The sequence below is a fragment of the Salmo salar genome, chromosome ssa02 (genome assembly GCF_905237065.1).
Source record: "Salmo salar chromosome ssa02, Ssal_v3.1, whole genome shotgun sequence".
Lineage (NCBI taxonomy): Eukaryota > Metazoa > Chordata > Actinopteri > Salmoniformes > Salmonidae > Salmo > Salmo salar.
In genome coordinates this window covers 21,863,134-21,878,404 of record NC_059443.1, presented here as the reverse complement: position 1 = coordinate 21,878,404, position 15,271 = coordinate 21,863,134, and the positions used below count along the sequence as shown (strand labels likewise).

At 45.4% G+C, this 15,271-nt stretch overlaps 1 protein-coding gene across 2 annotated transcripts; it reads right to left on the bottom strand.

The window, feature by feature from the left end:
- Window positions 1-1,444: 1,444 nt before the first annotated feature.
- Window positions 1,445-10,686, bottom strand: LOC106576792 (polyhomeotic-like protein 1). Of its 2 annotated transcripts, none has more exons than XM_014154205.2 (15): window positions 10,507-10,686; window positions 9,772-9,893; window positions 9,250-9,363; window positions 7,737-7,802; window positions 7,469-7,612; window positions 7,216-7,380; window positions 6,997-7,078; window positions 6,156-6,871; window positions 5,930-6,071; window positions 5,494-5,666; window positions 5,286-5,352; window positions 4,452-4,539; window positions 4,193-4,364; window positions 2,813-3,059; window positions 1,445-2,406 (listed from the first exon to the last, which is right to left on the bottom strand). In XM_014154205.2, the coding sequence occupies exons 2-15, from the start codon at window positions 9,886-9,888 to the stop codon at window positions 2,255-2,257; spliced, it is 2,445 nt and encodes an 814-aa protein (XP_014009680.1). In that variant the 5' UTR covers window positions 9,889-9,893; window positions 10,507-10,686; the 3' UTR covers window positions 1,445-2,254. The 2 variants fall into 2 exon arrangements, with proteins under 2 accessions (XP_014009680.1, XP_014009690.1); XM_014154215.2 differs by having other exon boundaries at window positions 10,535-10,684.
- Window positions 10,687-15,271: the final 4,585 nt, after the last annotated feature.

The following is a 15,271-nucleotide window of genomic DNA, read 5'->3' as shown; positions in this document are numbered from 1 at the left end:
GTTCATAAACAGTTAATGAAATTTAGCAGACCAGACCCAGCTGCTAAATCCATGGAGACCGGAACTGTGACAATTTTTGTTCTTTGGTAAATGACCTGAGTGGGACATTTGGTACAAGCTATATGGAAGGTCAGAGTTCAGTGGTTGATGTTCTACTGTAAATAAGCACAAACTGAACTCACATTATTTGCACACTCTCCACAATGTGAATCAATGTAGAAGTTTACCAATGTCAATTAAAACCATTCACACTGATGCTTTTTCTCATCTGAATTGGTCAGCAGTACTCTGTTCCAGTGGCTCCCAAACATTTTTGTCTTTTGAATTCTTTAGTCATTTTTTTCAACTTCTACTTAATGCTTTTCTACAAGCCAGGTGTTATAGGAGTTTGGCCTTGAATGATTGTATCATTGCGCAGTGAGAACCCTACAAGTCATTGAAATGCCGCTATAGAGTCAGGGCTAATTATACTGAACAAAAACAGTTCATATGAGGAAATCAGTCCATTTAAATAAATTCATTAGGCCCTAATTTATGGATTTCAATTGACGGGGAATACAGATATGGATTTACTGGTTACAGATAACTTTTTTAAAAATGGGCCTCACAATGGGCCTCAGGATCTCATCGCTGTATTTTTGTGCATTCAAATTGCCAATCGATAAAATGCAATTGTGTTTGTTGCCCATAGTTTATGCCTGCTCATACCATAACCCCACCGCCACAATGTTGACATTAGCAAACCGCTCACCCACACAATACCATACACATGGTCTGCGGTTGTGAGTCCGGATGGACGTACTGCCAAATTCTCTAAAATGACATTGGAGGCGGTTTATGGTATAGAAATTAACATAACATGTTTTGCTAACAGCTCTGGTGGACATTCCTGCAGTCAGCATGCCAATGGCACGCTCCCTCAAAACTTGAGACGTCTGTGGCATTGTGTTGTGCTACAAAACTGCACATTTTAGTGGCTTTTTATTGTCCCCAGCACAAGGCAAACCTGTGTAACGATCATGCTCTTTAATCAGTTTATTAATATGCCTCACCTGTCAGGTGGATGGATTATCTTGGCAAAGGAGAAATGCTCACTAACAGGGAAATAAACACATTTGTCCACAAAATTTGAGAAATAAGCTTTTTGTGCCTACGGAACATTTCTGGGATCTTCTATTTCAGCTCATGAAACATGGGACCTAGACTTTACGTTGTGTTTATATTTTTGTCCAGTGTAATTCCGGTCCCGGAGGGCTGAAACATTTCTAGTTTTCATCCTCTCCTAATAAGGGACTGGTTCAGACCTGGGACACCAGGTGAGTGCAATTAACTACCAAGTAGAAACAAAAAAAACAGAAGTGTTTCAGCCCTCCAGGACCGGCATTGAATAGCCCTGAATCTGTAGCAGCCATATACAAACAACACTCAGAGCTAAAGAGCATAGTTCCAGTAACAGGTGTTTAATGGTAGTACTGCACACAGTATCTCTCCTCTCAGGACAAATACCCATATTCAGGTAGTTCAGTCAGTTACTAATACTCACTACATCCTCTCCATGAAAAACTTCCACACCAAAATAATAACTTTGATTGTAGTACAAAAGATCAAAGCTATAAAACAGAGTCGTATCTGGTGAAATAAAAAAAAAAAAAAATGTTAATTAAAGCTCTTTAATGTCCTTTCATACACTTGATTAGAGCCTGGCTGGACTGACATCTACATTAACATTACAAATCCACTTTGTAAAAAGAAAAGTAAAGTGAAATGGACCATTTTCAATAATAACACTATGGTTATAGCACCGCTGAAATGTAGAAAAAGGCAACTTGAACTGTCCTAGCTAGCTAGCCACGGTTACTGTAGGTGAGCACATTTGCAGTGTCACATGAGTATATGTTTCTCCTGACAGACACAGACACACACACACACTTTGTCAGTTTACCTCACAAACAGGAACACTAAAGACTGACTATCAGATGCCCATGCTCACCTCTCACTCATAACTAACAGATTTCTTTTCACATTCAATGTCCAGGAAAGTCAAAGCATATCCTAATTATTTCCCTTCTTACCTATATTCAACCCCCTTTATCTCATTTCTAAAATGATTGATGTTTATGGTTAAAATCAACCCCCATTTTCCCCTCCCTTTCAGTCTTGGTCTCAGGCTTAAACGTCACTAATGCAAGTCTAGTGTGGGTCCCAGTTTGAAGTTCAATGGAACCCCTCTTCTTCCTCCTCCCTCCCTCCCCCGTCAGTCTCGTAGGCTGTTGATGAAGGCACAGATCTTGAGGGCGGGTCCTAGTTTGATGTTCATGGTGGAGATTAGGTGTTCTTCTCTGAGTAGCAGCAGAGCCTGTCCGTCAATCTCCTGGGACAGGAACTGGGCTGCCAGGTCCTCACAACCTGGGAGGGGAGAGAGAGTGAATACGCTATGAAAAGGGACTGCTCACTAGCAATGAACATCAACCTAAAATACACATTGGCGTGGGTTATGGAACAAACCAGAATTGTTGGGTTTCTCTGATCTAATTCAGGGTTACCCAAACTGAGTCCTTGAGCACCCCCCGGGTGCACATTTTGTTTTTTGCCCTAGCACTACAAAGCTGATTCAAATAAGCAACTCATCATCAAGCTTTGAATCAGCTGTGTAGTGCTAGGGAAAAACCCAAAACGCAGACCCAGGACCCAGTTTGGGAAACCCTGATCTAATTGACCAGTTGGCCATGGGTTCCATTATTACAGATTCCCCTACTATGAAGACTCTTTATTCATTGTTTACTTCACTGACTGTTAATGAATGAGTACTGACCTTGTAGTGAAGAGATGAACCTGCAGACCTCCTCCACACCCCAATGGGCGGGGCTCCCAGACAGAAAGTTGGCCTCGTCCAATGGGAGGCTGCCTTGAGCCGAGTCGTCCAAATGGGGATCGCAGTGGGCGGGCCTAGGGCAGGAGAGGGAGGAGCTAGGGGAGAGTGATGGGGAATCTTCTTCCTCCTCCTCCTCCTCCCCGTCACAGCTGGACACATCCTCAGAGCGACTGGACTCAGAACGACACTACAGCCAATCATAGAGAGAAGAGCGTCATACATGTAGGCCTGCACAGTTTAAATATGGTACTGGAACTGACCCTGTATGTATGCATGCATGTATTACACATACATATTGAACAAAAATATAAACACAACATGCAACAATTTCATTGATTTTACTGAGTTACAGTTCATATGAGGAAATCAGTCAATTGAAATAACTTCATTAGGGCCTAATCTATGTATTTCCCTACTGGGAGTACAGATACGCATCTTTTGGTCACAGATGAAAGAAAAAAAAGGGTCTCGTCACTGTATTTTTGTGAATTCAAATTGCCATCAATAAAATGCAATTGTGTTTATTGTCCGTAGCTTATACCTTCCCATACCATAACCCCACCGCCACCATGGGGCACTCTGTTCACAACATTGGCATCAGCTAACCACTCGCCCACTTGACACCATGTGGACTGCGGTTGTGAGGCCGGTTGGACGTACTGCCAAATTCTCTAAAACAACGTTGGAGGCGGTTTATGGTAGAAAGATTAATATTAAATTCTCTGGCCACAGTTCTGGTGGACATTTCTACAATCAGCATGCCAATTGCACGCTCCCTCAAAACATGTGACATCTATTGTGTTGTGTGACAACACTGCACATTTTAGATTGGCTTTATATTGTCCCAAGCACAAGGTGATCATGCTGTTTAATCAGCATCTTGATATGCCACACCTGTCAGGTGTATGGATTATCTTGGCAAAGGAGAAATGCTCACTAACAATTATGTAAACAAATTTGTGCACAACATTTGAGAGAAATAAGCTTTTTGAGCGTATGGACATTTTCTGGGATCTTTTATTTCAGCTCATGAAACATGGGACCAACACTTTACATGTTGCGTTTATATTTTTGTTCAGTATAGTATGCTTACTTACTTTATATTGTTCTTCTTATTTTTCTATCTGGTGTGTTTCAGTTGTACCTTGTTATTTTTAGTATTACATTGTTATTGATTACTGCAGTGTTGGGGTTAGAGCTGGTTAGAAACTCATTTCACTGTACATGTGTATGTGACATTCAATCTTGAAACAGGAGGAGAGTAAACAACAACATTTCTATTGCATTGACTCTTTCATGGATCAGAAACATCCACTTTACCTCCTTGACAGGCAAATGTCTGCCGGCTATTTTAGCGCAGGCGACCTCCGAGCTACTCCTGCGAGGACCCCTGCGTCTGACGATGCTGTCTGGGGGAACGGGAGGACCAGGCGGCCGTGCAGAAGCTCGCCCCCTACTGACCTGGAAGTGGTGACTGCAGCTCACATTGTATCTGGAGGAGAGTGGACAAAGCAGGTAATAACAAGGAGTCAATACTGTTGGCTGCATAGTGAGAAGACAGGTGAGATGGCTAGGGTACCTCTTAGCGCAGGTCTTGGAGCAGAACCTCTTGGAGCCCCTGAACTGGCTGGCTGGAGCCAAGCTCTCACAGTACTCACACTTCAACACTGGTGAGGAGAGAGTCAGACTGTTAGTACAGAGATGACTAGGGGTCAGAGGAGGCTGGTGGGAGGAGCTATAGGAGGACGGGCTCATTATAATGGCTGGAATGGAATAAATGGAACGTTGTCAAACACATTACAATGAGCCCGTCCTCTTATAGCTCCTCCCACCAGCCTCCTATGCTAGGGATGACAACTACTGTACAGCATCAAGCTATAGTACTGCAACATCTCACAGACAACTGGATCAGAGGCAGAATCAAGCTATAGTACTGCAACATCTCACAGACAACTGGATCAGAGGCAGAATCAAGCTATAGTACTGCAACATCTCACAGACAACTGGATCAGAGGCAGAATCAAGCTATAGTACTGCAACCTCTCACAGACAACTGGATCAGAGGCAGAATCAAGCTATAGTACTGCAACATCTCACAGACAACTGGATCAGAGGCAGAATCAAACTATAGTACTGCAACATCTCACAGACAACTGGATCAGAGGCAGAATCAAGCTATAGTACTGCAACATCTCACAGACAACTGGATCAGAGGCAGAATCAAGCTATAGTACTGCAACCTCTCACAGACAACTGGATCAGAGGCAGAATCAAGCTATAGTACTGCAACCTCTCACAGACAACTGGATCTCTGATCCAGAGGCAGAATCACATTTTTTAAAAGGCTAGTGCATCAGTCAGCTGTTATGGAGTGTATTCTTTAAGGAAGGTAGAAAATATACCACCCACTAACCTGCAGGGCCTCCATTGTCAGCCTGTTGAACACCCATGGCTAGAGGCTCCTTCACTGGCCCAGTCACCTGTCAATTAATGTCAAGTTTGGGTGTTAGAGAAGGATAATTTCTGGCCCTAAAGCAAAGTTCTGTGCAAACAAAACCACAGCTCCTCTCCTGATCCGTGGTAAGCAGGTAGCTAGGTGCTAGCCAGGTATGTGAACTCACAGGGAAAGGCTCAGCTCCCTCCTGGATGACAAAACCCTCTATGAGGTGGGTGAGGACCTGAGGTTTGACCACCGCCTGGGGCAGAGGGGCTCTGTCTCCCTGACCCCCCACCCCCCAAGACAGGGGCAGAGACAGGGTGGGGGGAGAGGAGAAGGCTGGCACCGCTTTAGGAGCTGGAGAAAGAGAGCGAGAGGAAGTGAGGGAACCAGGGTAGAAAAGAGTGTGGGTGAAATGTCAAGAGTTTGGGAATTTACACTATTCATTCAAAAAACAAACACGAATTTACACTATTGATTAAAAAAACAAACCTGAATTTACCAAATATGAATCATGCTGTGTTTTACATCTTAACCCTAAATCCTTGTATCAAGCAATCCCCAACCTTAGATAGGATTCAACTAAACAAGAACATACAGTATATCTTCAGACATCTTACCTGAGTCCAACGTGGGGGCGGGAGATAGAGGAGGGGCAGAATCTCTCATTGGTGGACAGCAATGTTGGGAAGGTTCGACTGCCATCTCATTGGTTGCATCAGTTTCCGACTTCCTCTTCAATGAGCCAATTGCAGGCTTTGCCTAATGCAACAGGAAGAGTCAAGTTTTGATTAACACACACACAGACACACACATCCCAACTCTTTTAGTTTCTAAGAGGGTTACCGTGGTGTTCCCTCCAGTAGAGGCTATAGCGATGCCGTTGTCCTGGGGGCAGCAGCTTCGGGCCTGTGCCAAAGCCTGGGAGTTTCCTACTGAGCCCTGCCTAGCTCCCACCAGCTGGACTGGGACATGGGGCGGGTGGTGGCCCCCCGTGTTGGGCGGAGCCGGGAGGATAGGTGGAGGGTGGCGTGGGGGCAGCTGGACAGGTAGGCGGTGACCCTGTGAAGTTTTGGGCTGTATGTGCACAGGGCCAGAGCTGTGGCTCACCTTGTCCATGTTAGTGTTGGACTGCTGCAGTGGCTGCACCACCAAGGTCTGGGTGTTGACGTTAGTTTTGGGGGCGACTGAACCTATGGGGTAGCCCTGAGAGGAGGTAGGAACGTTAGAGGTGGGGACTAGGATGTGCGTCACCGTGGCAGCAGGGGTAACCGTGGTTACCGCCTGGGCCTGACAAAGGCCTGAGGGGGAGAGGAGGAGCTGGGAGAGAGGGAGCGTGGGAGAGGGGGAGGTGGGAACTGAGGTGGCAGAGGTTGGGGTCATATTCAGCTGGTTTCCAGTCTTGACATTCATACTGGGGAAAGCAGTGGCAGTGGGATGAGTGTAGCTAGTCAGTTTGGTGGCCATTTGTTGCTGCTGGGGTTGTATCTGCTGCTGGGTGTTCTGAGAGAACTGCTGCTGCTGAGGATGCTGTTGTTGTTGTTGACTAAGAGAAAAGTTGGCTGATAAAGGGAGTTTAAAGCATGTTTAAAGTTAGAATGAGAGAAACAGTTCTTTGTATCTTAGTGGCACACAAACTGATAGAGAATTGTGTCTGCATATTGGAGGCAAAGATCAGTCCTTTCACCTGCGTCTCTCCTGTCTGGAAACTCCGTCTTCACTGCGGCCACTCTGGGAGTGGAGATACAGTGGAGAGCCAGGTTCTGCACCTGAGAGAGTAAGTAGAGGGAGAGAGAAAATAAGGCAAACAATTAGAAACAATATTATCTGTGCAAAATCTTAACTGCAGAGACAACTGTTGACTGAAAAAAAGAAAATGCTTCTCACAACAGGAAGTGGTCACTACCTGGTCATTGTCGGATTGGGCATTGGAGATGGGAGGGACTTCCTGTTGCTGCTGTTGTTGCTGAGGCTGTTGCTGTGCAACTGTCGCTACGGCAGCCGTTGCTGTGCCACCAGGCATGAAGATGAGCTGGGAGGCTGCGAGGGGTGCCCTGAGGGAGCGGTTGACCTGTGGGCTCATAGGTCAGAGGTTATTGAATATAAAGAGGCTCCTTCTCAATTGACAAAAACATCAGTCTTCTCCTCGTTCAACTCACTCTCAGGTACATCTGGCCCTGTCCGGCTGAGTTCCCACCCAGCAGCACTGATTGGCTGAGCGCTGATGATGTCACTGATGTGGCAGGGCCGAGGGGGCGGGGATTGGACATGGTCCCTCCCCCAGAGGTGGTGCTCAGATTGACCTGTGACAAGAGGGAAAATGTTGATGCTGCCATATGTCAGGAATCTCAAAGAAAGCTAAGAAACTGCAATTAAGGATAACAATGCTTGCCACGTTTTATTTGAATTATTGACTGTGAAACTTACAGTGGTGGTTGCTTGGGACACACTGTGGTTGGGAGAGTTGGACTGGCGACTAGCAGCAAGGGTGGCCTTAGAGAAAAACACAAAATGAAAGAGGTCAAGAGAAAGTAAAAACTTTGAACATTGTGACAGTGCAGTGCATTCCTCTGCTTAGTGTTATTGTGTTATTACCTGTTATTGTGTTATTACCTGTTATGTAAGGGATAATCAACAAGGGGCTATGTGTTCTATGGAAAATAATGAATGACGTGCAAGGTGTGTTCCACGACGCGCTAGCGAAGTGGAAGTGACGTTCCACGGGGTTGCATTATTTTCCAGAGAACGCAAAGTGCCGAGTTGATTATCCCTTTTATACCATGGCTATAATTGAACACATTTGCCGGTAGAAATTTGTTAATTTGCTGGTAGAAATGTGCTTAACATCTACTGAAGTAGCTAGCAAGTTTACTTGATAGCTACAGTTGTCTTAGTAAACAAACAGACTTGCTAGTTTAGCTAACCAAAATGTCATACCTAGCTTGCTGCTATGAACATCAAATTCAACAATACCAATGTTTTCAGTTTAACTTTTGCTTTCAAAAGAAGCTCAAACAGAACATGCAAGAATGAACTATAGCCATTGAATTCTACCGTGTGTTATAGGGCAATAATGCATGCTCTAGAATGCCATTCAAGCCCATCAGAAACAACTATTCAACAATGCCATGGTATAATAGTGTTATTACTTGTTGTGTTACCTGCAATTGTGTTATTACCTGTTATTATTGCGTTATTAGCTGTTGTGTTACCCATTAGTGTTATTACCGTAATTTCCGGACTATAAGCCACAACTTTTTTCCCACGCTTTGAACCTCGCGGCTTAAACAATGACGCGGCTAATATATGGATTTTTCCCGCTTTCAAATTTTTTCTCTCCAAAAAAACACATTCTGTGACGTGCTCAGTTTTTTGGTGGCATGAAGCTTTCATTAGACCAATGAAATTGCCGAACGGGTTAAGGTCAAACAACTTTTTTGTTTACTGTTTAGATTAAATCGAGCGCTCTCAAACTTCCCATCATTCTGATTACAGTAGTTATTTTGTCACCCTCATCATGGCAAAGACACGGAGAAATGCATATGATGCAGCTTTCAAGTTGAAGGCGATTGATCTGGCTGTTGGAAAAGGAAATAGAGCTGCTGCACGGGAGCTTGGTCTTAATGAGTCGATGATAAGACGTTGGAAACAGCAGCGTGAGGAATTGACTCAGTGCAAAAAGACAACTAAAGCTTTCAGAGGGAAGAAAAGCAGATGGCCCGAACTTGAAAATGAGCTCGAAGACTGGGTCAACACATAGAGAGCAGACGGCCGAGGTGTTGCGGCTTATTTATGTTCAAAATAATATATTTTTTAAATTCAGTGGGTGCGCTCAATAGTCCGGAAATTACGGTATCTGTTATTGTTTTATTACCTGTTCTGTTACCTTTCATTATGTTATTAGCTGTTGTGCTACCCGTTATTATTGTGTTATTATTACCTGTTGCACAGCAGCCAGGTTGTGAAGCTGCTGGGCACTGTTGATTTGCTGCTGCAGCATGAGCTGCTGGAAGTACTGGGCTGCGTTCGGCTGTCTCTGCAGCGCCTGAAGGGCCTAGAGTGTACAAATCACCACCATCATCCTCAACATCATATTCATTAAGATTAACATCACTTTATTGTTCAAATACACACAAGGTCCAAGCGAAATCTGACTTCCGCTTTTAACCCAACCACTAAAGACACACATACAGGTATTTTTTGGAGAGGTGTGGGGGGCTGCGACACTGGGCGCCCGGGGAGCTGTTGTTGTGGGGGGGGTTATGTGCCTTGCTCCACGGCACAACTGCAGGCAATGGCATCTAGGATTTGATACCAGCAAACCTCCAGTATGCACATGCTCTTCTTGACTGGTCATTCCTAGACAAGGCTAGTAGTTCAACATTCAGTGCAGACAGTCGCCCTATTGTCAAAGATAATGATTCATGCAGAAGGCCTAAAACATTTTTTTTTTTTTTATCACCTGCACAGCTTGCCTCTCATACAGAGACATGTGGGCGATCTGGGGAGGGCGGGAGTTCCCAACAGACGGAGCATTCCCATTGGTAGAGCCCGTGTTCTGGTCATCACCTGCATCCATGCCCTCTGCACAAAACACAGATGTCAATCAATATCTTACAGTACTGTCAAATAATACTTTTTTCTTTCTTATATGAAAATATATACCATAACAATTGCAAAGCAATTTTATTACCTAGAAATCTCTATTCTCGGTAGCAGACATTTGACCTCAATAGACCCCTACCCAGTTATCACGTTCTAATCTAATCTATAAATTAACTGGCCATAACTGCTAAAGCTATATCTTGCTGTATTTGGTTGCAGTTCTTATCTATTCTTAGCTAGCGAATGCAATGTGTGAAATTGTCATTAGCGGTAGGAGGCCGGCTGTCCTTTCAACAACATGTTCGATGACCGAAAGGGATGCAGACAGGAGGGAACATGGACTGACAAGTGTGCTCTTCCAAACGTTTAAAACGTTAAATTAGACATTCAAAATTAAGGACAGACAATTGCGTTTGATATTAGATAGCTATATAATTTACTTTCAATGACTGGCAATGCTGAATTAGAACAAAACCTAGGCGAGATCATTGCAGCAATAGTGCACCTGGCTAACGTTAGCTTAGCTAGCTAGCTATTAAGCTAGAGATAGATAATAAGTTAATTGCAAGGCTTTGTGAAATCTTTCTCTTACCTCAATCTCCTGGACCTTTATTTTTTACCTTTTTAATATAAAATCCAACTTTTATCCGTAAACGTTTTACGCATTTGCTTTTGGAAGGAATCTTTGGTGTTGTTTTTCTGATTATTGTGTGAAGCAAACAACGGTCAGGCAGATGAAAGAAATCCCGCCCCCTCTCTTTCTTTACCATTCCTTTTCCGGCGCCAAAAAGTACGTCATTGAGATGCATCAGAGACAGAACAGTAGCCCAATCTAAAATCGACCCCAAGACCCTACACTCCATGCACTTGTGGAGATTTACGACAATTTGAAAGGTGTTAGTAATATGGCAATAGCTCTACATTGCCTTCTGATAGTCGAGGTAGAAGTTTCTCCATATTGCTTACAACTGTCAGATCCTCTCTTATACATTATTGTGGATGCTACCAGGATAGTCATGAATGAATCGTGAATAATGATGAGTAAGAAGTTACAGACGCACAAATAGCATACCCCCAAGACATGCTAACTTCTCACATCATGACAATAAGAGGGGAGGTTAGCATTTTTTGGGGGGTATGATATTTGTGCGTCTGTAACTTTCTAAATCATCCTTACTCACGATTCATTCAGGACTATCCGTAATCATGGTAGTATCCACATTAATGTAGAAGTGTTTAGAGACATATATTATTATTTACAATAAAAGTGACTCCAAAATGACACAATACATTATTTAGCATTCATTTACATTTACATTTACGTCATTTAGCAGACGCTCTTATCCAGAGCGACTTACAAATTGGTGCATTCACCTTATGATATCCAGTGGAACAACCACTTTACAATAGTACATCTATATCTTTTTTTGGGGGGGGGGTTAGAAGGATTACTATATCCTATCCCAGGTATTTCTTAAAGAGGTGGGGTTTCAGGTGTCTACGGAAGGTGGTGATTGACTCCGCTGTCCTGGCGTCGTGAGGGAGCTTGTTCCACCATTGGGGTGCCAGGGCAGCGAACAGTTTTGACTGGGCTGAGTGGGAACTGTGCTTCCGCAGAGGTAGGGGGGCCAGCAGGCCAGAGGTGGATGAACGCAGTGCCCTTGTTTGGGTGTAGGGCCTGATCAGAGCCTGAAGGTACGGAGGTGCCGTTCCCCTCACAGCTCCGTAGGCAAGCACCATGGTCTTGTAGCAGATGCGAGCTTCAACTGGAAGCCAGTGGAGTGTGCGGAGGAGCGGGTTGACGTGAGAGAACTTGGGAAGGTTGAACACCAGACGGGCTGCGGCGTTCTGGATGAGTTGTAGGGGTTTAATGGCACAGGCAGGGAGCCCCGCCAACAGGGAGTTGCAGTAATCCAGACGGGAGATGACAAGTGCCTGGATTAGGACCTGCGCTGCTTCCTGTGTAAGGCAGGGTCGTACTCTGCGAATGTTGTATAGCATGAACCTACAGGATCGGGTCACCGCCTTGATGTTAGCGGAGAATGACAGGGTGTTGTCCAGGGTCACGCCAAGGCTCTTAGCACTCTGGGAGGAGGACACAATGGAGTTGTCAACCGTGATGGCGAGATCATGGAACGGGCAGTCCTTCCCCGGGAGGAAGAGCAGCTCCGTCTTGCCGAGGTTCAGCTTGAGGTGGTGATCCGTCATCCACACTGATATGTCTGCCAGACATGCAGAGATGCGATTCGCCACCTGGTTATCAGAAGGGGGAAAGGAGAAGATTAATTGTGTGTCGTCTGCGTAGCAATGATAGGAGAGACCATGTGAGGATATGACAGAGCCAAGTGACTTGGTGTATAGCGAGAATAGGAGAGGGCCTAGAACTGAGCCCTGGGGGACACCAGTGATGAGAGCACGTGGTGCGGAGACGGATTCACGCCACGCCACCTGGTAGGAGCGACCTGTCAGGTAGGACGCAATCCAAGAGTGAGCCGCGCCGGAGATACCCAACTCGGAGAGGGTGGAGAGGAGGATCTGATGGTTCACAGAATCAAAGGCAGCAGATAGGTCTAGAAGGATGAGAGCAGAGGAGAGAGAGTTAGCTTTAGCAGTGCGGAGAGCCTCCGTGACACAGAGAAGAGCAGTCTCAGTTGAATGACCAGCCTTGAAACCTGACTGATTTAGATCGAGAAGGTCATTCTGAGAGAGATAGCAAGAGAGCTGGCCAAGGACGGTACGTTCAAGAGTTTTGGAGAGAAAAGAAAGAAGGGATACTGGTCTGTAGTTGTTGACATCGGAGGGATCGAGTGTAGGTTTTTTGAGAAGGGGTGCAACTCTCGCTCTCTTGAAGACGGAAGGGACGTAGCCAGCGGTCAAGGATGAGTTTATGAGCGAGGTGAGGTAAGGGAGAAGGTCTCCGGAAATGGTCTGGAGAAGAGAGGAGGGGATAGGGTCAAGCGGGCAGGTTGTTGGGCGGCCGGCCGTCACAAGACGGAAGATTTCATCTGGAGAGAGAGGGGAGAAAGAGGTCAAAGCATAGGGTAGGGCAATGTGAGCAGGACCAGCGGTGTTGTTTGACTTAACAAATGAGGATCGGATGTCGGCGACCTTCTTTTCAAAATGGTTGACGAAGTCATCCGCAGAGAGGGAGGAGGGGGGGAGGGGGAGGAGGATTCAGGAGGGAGGAGAAGGTGGCAAAGAGCTTCTTTGGGTTAGAGGCAGATGCTTGGAATTTAGAGGGGTAGAAAGTGGCTTTAGCAGCAGAAACAGAGGAGGAAAATGTGGAGAGGAGGGAGTGAAAAGATGCCAGGTCCGCAGGGAGGCTAGTTTTCCTCCATTTCCGCTCGGCTGCCCGGAGCCCTGTTCTGTGAGCTCGCAATGAGTCGTCAAGCCACGGAGCAGGAGGGGAGGACCGAGCCGGTCGGGAGGATAGGGGACATAGAGAGTCAAAGGATGCAGAAAGGGAGGAGGGTTGAGGAGGCAGAATCAGGAGATTTGTTGGAGAAGGATTGAGCAGAGGGAAGAGATGATAGGATGGAAGAGGAGAGAGTAGCAGGAGAGAGAGAGCGAAGGTTGCGACGGTGCAATACCATCTGAGTAGGGGCAGAGTGAGTAGTGTTGGAGGAGAGCGAGAGGGAAAAGGATACAAGGTAGTGATCGGAGACTTGGAGGGGAGTTGCAGTGAGATTAGTAGAAGAACAGCATCTAGTGAAGATGAGGTCAAGTTTATTGCCTGCCTTGTGAGTAGGGGGGGACGGTGAGAGGGTGAGGTCAAAAGAGGAGAGGAGTGGAAAGAAGAAGGCAGAGAGAAATGAGTCAAAGGTAGACGTAGGGAGGTTAAAGTCACCCAGAACTGTGAGGGGTGAGCCATCCTCAGGAAAGGAACTTATCAAGGCGTCAAGCTCATTGATGAACTCTCCAAGGGAACCTGGAGGTTGATAAATGGTAAGGATGTTAAGCTTGAATGGGCTAGTGATTGTGACAGCATGGAATTCAAAGGAGGAGATAGACAGATGGGTCAGGGGAGAAAGGGAGAATGTCCACTTGGGAGAGATGAGGATTCCAGTGCCACCACCCCGCTGACCAGATGCTCTCGGGGTGTGCGAGAACACGTGGTCGGACGAGGAGAGAGCAGTAGGAGTAGCAGTGTTTTCTGTGGTAATCCATGTTTCCGTCAGCGCCAAGAAGTCGAGGGACTGGAGGGTAGCATAGGCTGAGATGAACTCTGCCTTGTTGGCCGCAGACCGGCAGTTCCAGAGGCTGCCGGAGACCTGGAACTCCACGTGGGTCGTGCGCGCTGGGACCACCAGGTTAGAGTGGCAGCGGCCACGCGATGTGAAGCGTTTGTATGGCCTGTGCATAGAGGAGAGGACAGGGATAGACCGACACAAAGTTGATAGGCTACAGGAGAGGCTACGCTAATGCAAAGGAGATTGGCATGAAAATGAACTAAACAACTGGGGAAGCGAGAGAGCAGGGCCTCCCTCACTAACAATTCACTGAAACACTAAAACGCTAAAATATAACTTTTCTAGCTACCACTAGAAATTATAATTGATGTAAACTACAGTGGTTCAATGTTTCCAGGAATAGGCTCAAACTTAGTTTATTCCGCTAGATAACTTGGTACAGTATTCTTCCGTGAAAACCCACCTAGTGCACCGTGTCCTATGACGCCGTAGCTAACTAGCTAACTAGCATGCTAGCATCCTATAAACACACGGTTAGCACCAATACTTGGTAACAACAAGCTACCAATGGATCATTCGTGTCCGTGTCTAGTTCATAACGCAGAAGTAATTAAACGCATTCATTTCAATTGAGCACAAAATAATCATAAACACAACCAAAACAAACAGCAAATGCATCCAAAAAGTTTCAAGAGTCACAAGCTTGATGTAATCATTGCGTGCTAGGAATATGCGACCAAATACTAACTACACTTTTGACTACTTTAATACACATATAAGTGAATTTGTCCCAATACTTTAGGTCTCCTAAAATGGGGGGACTATGTACAAAAGGTGCGGTAATTTCTAAACGGTTCACCCGATATGGATGAAAATACCCTCAAATTAAACCGGACAGTCGGCACTTTATTGTATCATTTCAAATCCAAAGTGCTGGAGTGAAGAGCCCCCCAAAAAATGATCACTGTCCCAATACTTTTGAAACTCACTCTTTTTTTATACTCGTGTGTCATTAAAGTTTGCTTTGCCTACCTATTTCAGGGATTTAGAAGAATGTCTACTATTTGTTTGCTATTTTGTTTGCTATTGCTATTTTATACAAAATAGAAGGGAAAAATGTGTAATCTTTATAATTTAAAGAAACAGAGGGAGAGTAAGAGGACTCAT

What these genes read in the sequence shown, in the direction of transcription:
- LOC106576792 (XM_014154205.2), bottom strand. Translation starts at nt 9,888, where the DNA reads ATGGATGCAGGTGATGACCAGAACACGGGCTCTACCAATGGGAATGCT. An exon ending in TGTCCCAAGCAACCACCACT is followed by an intron (nt 7,613 to 7,736) that starts GTAAGTTTCACA and finishes CTCTTGTCACAG; the next exon opens with GTCAATCTGAGCACCACCTC. An exon ending in CGCCCCCACGTTGGACTCAG is followed by an intron (nt 5,667 to 5,929) that starts GTAAGATGTCTG and finishes CTCTTTCTCCAG; the next exon opens with CTCCTAAAGCGGTGCCAGCC.